This window comes from Protobothrops mucrosquamatus, unplaced genomic scaffold (assembly GCF_001527695.2).
Source record: "Protobothrops mucrosquamatus isolate PMUCROS unplaced genomic scaffold, P.Mucros_1.0 scaffold283, whole genome shotgun sequence".
NCBI lineage: Eukaryota > Metazoa > Chordata > Lepidosauria > Squamata > Viperidae > Protobothrops > Protobothrops mucrosquamatus.
The window spans coordinates 222,078-228,077 of NW_015386627.1; the positions used below are offsets into that span (position 1 = coordinate 222,078).

General features: G+C 38.9%; 1 protein-coding gene across 1 annotated transcript in view; it reads right to left on the bottom strand.

The window, feature by feature from the left end:
• The window catches only part of PIP4K2B (phosphatidylinositol-5-phosphate 4-kinase type 2 beta), a 28,701-nt gene extending 23,816 nt beyond the window's left edge, over positions 1 to 4,885 (bottom strand). The window contains exons 1-2 of the mRNA XM_015814762.2: positions 4,353 to 4,885; positions 171 to 268 (exon numbers count right to left, since the gene is read on the bottom strand). Coding sequence (XP_015670248.1) covers positions 171 to 268; positions 4,353 to 4,529 — 275 coding nt within the window. The 5' untranslated portion in view covers positions 4,530 to 4,885. The remainder of the gene's footprint in view (positions 1 to 170; positions 269 to 4,352) is intronic.
• Between the last annotated feature and the right edge of the window lie 1,115 nt (positions 4,886 to 6,000).

Sequence of the window (6,000 nt, forward strand, 5' to 3'; positions counted from 1 at the left end):
TTATTTTCTGGTTGGCTTTTATTTTCGGGGAAACATGCTAGTTGTTTTTCTTTCATGTCAACATTTTGATTCATGTCATTATATATTTATAACAAGCCATCTATTCAGATACTAAAGTTAAATGGGGAATGGGGGGGGAGTATATTTTAATAAAAATGTTTATTACTCACTTATTGAAAAGATGATTGTCCACTTTAATCTTGCTGTAGGCTTTAAAGTCATCTGGCATTAACATAACAGGGACAGGGACATTACTCAACTCATTAATCTGCAAAAGAAATGCAACATCTAAACAGGATGTGAGGGAAAAAAGAAAGGAAGTCATCTGAATTGTTGGAATATACAATTGTAGAGCCAATAAATCCCACTAATATTTACTGGCAGTTTCAGCATTAAATGAATATGGTCAAGAAAGCACAGAAGTTCTATTAAAGGAGTGATATTTATTGAGAGAAGAAATCATAGTTATCTGAGTGCTCTACGTCATCATCATGAGCAGTTGCTATCTCCAGGTTATGATTTTGTATAATTTGACAGTGTACTGTTTCTCTTTTTCAATTTTTAGACAGATAATTATTTACATCTATATTAATAATTTCAGGTCTGTCTTAATCACTCATACCTTTAGTTAATCATCTGATTGTATTTTGATGCAAAGATGTGTTTGAAAGTATGGTAAGCACCTGCTAAAATGTTATTTTTCTTATTAGTTTGTTTTTTCTCAACTTCATATGCTATACTACATACACATTTGTATTTGGCCAATGAGCACTTTTTCACTGGTTTCTTTCCCTCTAGCAAAATTGGAAGTAGATGAAACAAGAGCACCTCTCAGAGGCATTTTGAAGATAAAGTTAGCTAAGAAACAATATGTAAATTTGAAAGAATTTTCACAGTAAGATGCACGTAACATATGATAAATCAAACCCATGAGTATTGAACTACTATATAACCTATGTGGAAAATATTATTTGAGACAAATAAGGTACTATGTGAGAGCCAGTTTGGTGTACATAATGGTTAAGACAAAAGACTAAATACCAGAAGGCCACAAATTTTAATCCTAGCCATGAAATCAACTGGGGGACTTTGGGTCAGTCACATTCTCTCAGCCACAGGAAAAAGGCTAGAGTAAACCATTTCTAAAATCTTGTCAAAAAAACTGCAGGGACTAGTCCAAGCAGTAAAGATAATTTTGATGGAAATTTGTAAAAACCATTACAAGGCCAAAGGTGTGAAATATTTTTGAAGCCCAAGGAAAGAAAATAATATTCAGAAGGGGGTCAGGTTAGAGGTCTCTCTAGCACAGAGAGGCAGGGGGCGGGGGGGGGGGAGATAGGCACAAATGCTTAAAATTCTATTAGACTTCCCCAAAATTATGATTCAGAAGTGAGAAGACTTCTGCCTAAGATTCTGTAACTGTTTGAACTTTAAACTTCATAATGTTCCTAGGGGGTTATACTGATTTTAGGCCAATCCTTCAGGGGCAACCACGTTGAAGGAAACAAAGCCATAGCTAACTTGGTGTTATGCTGAAGGAACATGTGAAATGATATTCTGTCTGCTACCTTATTTCAGGGATTGAAATGCCAGGACTTCTAAAAACTTAAGGAAATAAATTAGATGTTATCAATTTCAAGGAGCACTGCAGTGTCTCTTCACATACAGGACAATATCACCATGTTACTTCACAGAATGGAAATAATTCTGGCACCAATATTGGTTATTTTTAGCATGAGGAAGAAAATAAATTTTCCATCATATGAAATCATCCAGTACTAAACAAGATGATAGATGATAAATATATTCAACTCTAATTGCCAGGCATTTTTATTCAATAATATTTATCGCTATTGCAATAACAATAAAGTTTTTGTCACAATGTAGCATGTAAACAAACACCTAAATAAAGTGACTTGGAGAAAACACTTTGTTCATATAAATAATATTCATCAAATATTCACAAATATTCATATTCACTGCAAATATTCACCAGTGACTTTAAATAATTAAACCTATTGCAATTGCAGTTGCATGAACCACGTTTAAGCATCTACAGAGTTTTTTTCTTCTTTGTTTTCCCTAATGCAGGGTCATCTTTTTCAAATCAAGTCAGTGTTGATCCATTGATTGTGATGATTGACTGGTTTGCTGCCTGATCCTCTCATTGATTGACTGGTTTGCTGCCTGATCCTCTCATTGTGGGCTGAAAGACAAGCCAGCTTTCATGCCTAAACCAGAATTAGAACTCATAGTCTCCTGGTTTCTAGCCTGTTGCCTTAACCACTAGAACAGTTAAGCGCCTACAGATAAATCTTGTTTAACTTCTATTCTTTAGCAACAATGGTGCTGAACAAAGGGACTTTGTTCTGTCTGTTAAAGCACTCCCATAGTCATGTGAACAAAATTTGGGCCCACTTGGACCCATCTGAATTTACAATTGCCCACTTACCCACTGCTGCCAGCTGGCCCTATCTGCTACTACTATGTCCACCACTATACCATAAGTGACTGCTATATAGGCCAAGGCCTTCTTTTGCACCACTGTAGCTGAGGTTTCTCTCATGTCTCACCCAAAGCCCTTTGTAAAAGATGTTTGGTGCATGAAAAAAAGCCTTGGCAAAAAAGAATCCTTCTAGCCAAGTCTTCTTTCACATGCCAGGCTTCTTTCCTGAAAGAAGACCCCAGGTGGGACATGAATGAGGCCCAGGCATGTGAATAGAAACTCTGGCTGGGGTGTGAGAGAAGTCTTGGTTGCACTGGCCTGAAAGAAGGAGATGCAAAAGAAGGCCCTGGCTCGTACTATAGCAATGTATGGTGTAGGGGTAAGAACTGGGTGGTTGGGGTAGCTAGTGGGTAGGCAGATAGCCAAAAGGGCAGAGATTGGGGAGAAGACAGGCAAATGAAGGGAGTTTAGGAGGAGACAGTGGAGGCAGTCCCTTATCTTACCAAAGCATGCAGATGGGAGGGACAAAGTTGGGAATGGCTTGGATCAGGATAGGTCCTCACCTAATGACCCGTGGAATTCAGTTAATGACAGCAATGGGAATTTCCAGGCTTACCAGGGCTAAGCAATGTAATCATGTGATGTTACATTATGACTGCATCCCTTAGCAACAAAAATGTAAATTGTAAACTGCCTGTGTGGTCTTCCAGATGTTGCTGAATTAATATTCTCAGCAAACTCAGAAAGCATGACTGATTATAAAAAATACTGGGATTTGTAGTCCATCAACACCATAATTTCCCATTCAGATATGTGCATATAATACACAACAGGGCTTGTCAGGATGCTACTTTTGAAATAAACATTCTTAATTTCTTTGGGACCATCTTACTAACTTGAGCTTGTGAAGTGCTGGTAAATTATTTTCAGTAACCTTCCTCTAAACTGCCACTTTTCAGATATTCTGGGACTATTAATTGACAACGCTCACTAAGATTTCTAGGATATGTACAGTTCTGTCCCTGGACTCTGAAATGGCAAGAGCCTTTTTTATTGCTTTGTACAACTGAGATAATCCACATTCAGACAGATTCCAACAAAATGATTTATCATAATATTTATATATATTTAATTATATAGTATTATTCTGGATAATGAAAAAAATATCATCTGTTATCTCTTCTTAACTTAGAGAAGTTGCATTCCTGCTTTATGAAGATTGTTTATTGAAGCAAGCAATAATTTAAAATACAAAAAATCAAAACTCATCCTTGGTAAAGATTATAACAGGAAGGATTTACTGAACCCAGATGACACATAGGTTAAAAAAACCAGAACCTGTTGTTGAGGATTTGAAGCTACAATCCTCTATATAGAGTACTGTTCCTAAACTCAATAGTCCACTTCTGAATAAACAATCTCCTGGTTCGTTCGAAAACTAAAATTGTGCAAAAAATGTTCCTCCTTAAATCAAGTTCAGGAAAAGCACAGCTTTTTAAAGAAGTTGTCAATAGGTAAAATACACATACCCACATGCTCCAGTCCCACCAAATTCCTACTGGTGTGTGAGAAGAAAGATTATAGTAAAGAACCTCTATCTTCTATAGACGAAGACTTTGAAATTAATTAATCACAGAATTGCTTCCCCTTTGTAATTTTTTTTTATCTGCTCTCCATTTTAAAACGATGCCTTTCTCTACAATTTTCCAATATTTGTTTTCATGCAAGATATGAATTCTTATAAATACCCAAATAAAGATGTTTACCCTGTACCTAATAATCAACACAAGAGTTGCTACATAATGGTTGTAAGAAGAGACAAATATTCAATGGCAGAATGTGCCTCTCTAGTTGAGAAGTCTTAAGTTCAAAGAGATGGGAGGTGAACTGTGTTGTTCTTGCTCACCGTGTGGTTGACTCCCCACATAAGGACACTCAGGAGAGGTTCAGAGGCTCGAAACAGTTTCACTTTCTGGCAGACGAAATGCTTCTTCTTTGTCTTGGTCTTGGAAGCACTGAGCGCAGCACCTATAGCTGCGCCAGCGCTTGCAGCCGCTGTGCCTCCAGTACAGTTTGAGGCCATGGCAGAGAGAGGGTCCTGGGGGCTGCTAAACAAATATTGGCCTCCTAAAAGCAGAGTTTTTTCATGCCTCTCCTGAGGCCCCTCCAACCTGGGCAACACCTCAGACAGTCATGTCAAAATGCTCTCCAAGGAAAGGCTCAGACTTCTGCTCCTTCAGTACTCAGCCACTCTCCCTCCACATTCTTTAAAGACAGAACTTGTACCAGCTCAAAATGGCACCACTTGGTACATAGGCTGGTTAGACTTGACACAAGACTTGCAAGATACCACTAGAACCAGCCTCTCATTTATATCACCATAGCTTCATTCCTTTTTAAACTTGAAGTGGTGCTTCTTGTCTTTTTCCGACCTTCAGATTACAGTGGGCCGTTAAAGGCACCACTTCTATTCTTCTCTGCTCAACCGCGGTTGAATGTCATTCGAATCTGAGGTACTTCTTTAATTCTCCCTATAAGTTCCCCAAAATGGTACCATCCAGCCCTCCCTTTTCCACCTAGACCAGTCCCACTGCAATTAAATCAGCCGTATCCCTCCCCCCATAAAAAGCGTTCACAACGGTATCACCCGTCCTTCTATTCTTTTCTCTCCACCTAATTCAGCGAAATCACCTAGATAGGAGATACACACAGGTGCACATGCACACGCACCAATCACAACAGTACCACCCACATGAACACACCCTTCCCCTCGTTACAAGCAAGAGTTCCGTTCAGAGAACCGGGCACCACACCATAACTCGCCTTTCACATCAGTTTGATCCGAGCCCCACCCCCTATCTATTATCAAATAGTAATGTCTACCTCCCTACCCAAGCTATCCTAACCGTAACTCCCCCTTTACAACATAGTTCGATTAGTTTCATCTGCTATGAATATATCGCCCCACCCCATCTTCCCCCCATGCCTCCCTTTCCGTGGTTTGTTCCACCGCGGAACAAGCTGTGCCATCGACTCCTGCGCAAAGGAGGCGTCAAGATGGCGACGAATAAAGGGAGGGGCGGAGCGGAATGTTCCATTTCTCTTTGAGAAATTGAAGGAGAAAAGTACTGTAATAATAGTTTATTTAAAAAGAGTCAAGGAATTATGTTGTGACAAAGCAATGTAGTTTGGATTTTTTTTTTAAATAACGCGCAGCTAGCAAATCCACTAACTTTTCCTTTAATTGCCTTTCTTGAAAAGATAGTTTATTCCGAAGACAGTTTTGTATCAAATAGGTTAGTATTTCTCCGTTTTAGGGACCAAATAACCAATCAATAACGGAGCAGCTAGAGTTATGAATGGGAAATTATGACTATATGTCACCGAAGCGTTCTATTTTAGAGACAGTGCCGCCTCTGGTAGCAGTAGCGGTTCGCTATAAGAATAAGTGGGGGGAAAAATTGCTTTTGTGCAGAACATCCAGCTACGGGTAGTAGCTTAATTGATGGTCACTGTCTTCCGTATTTTGCCGGCTTAGAAAGAAAAACAGCTAA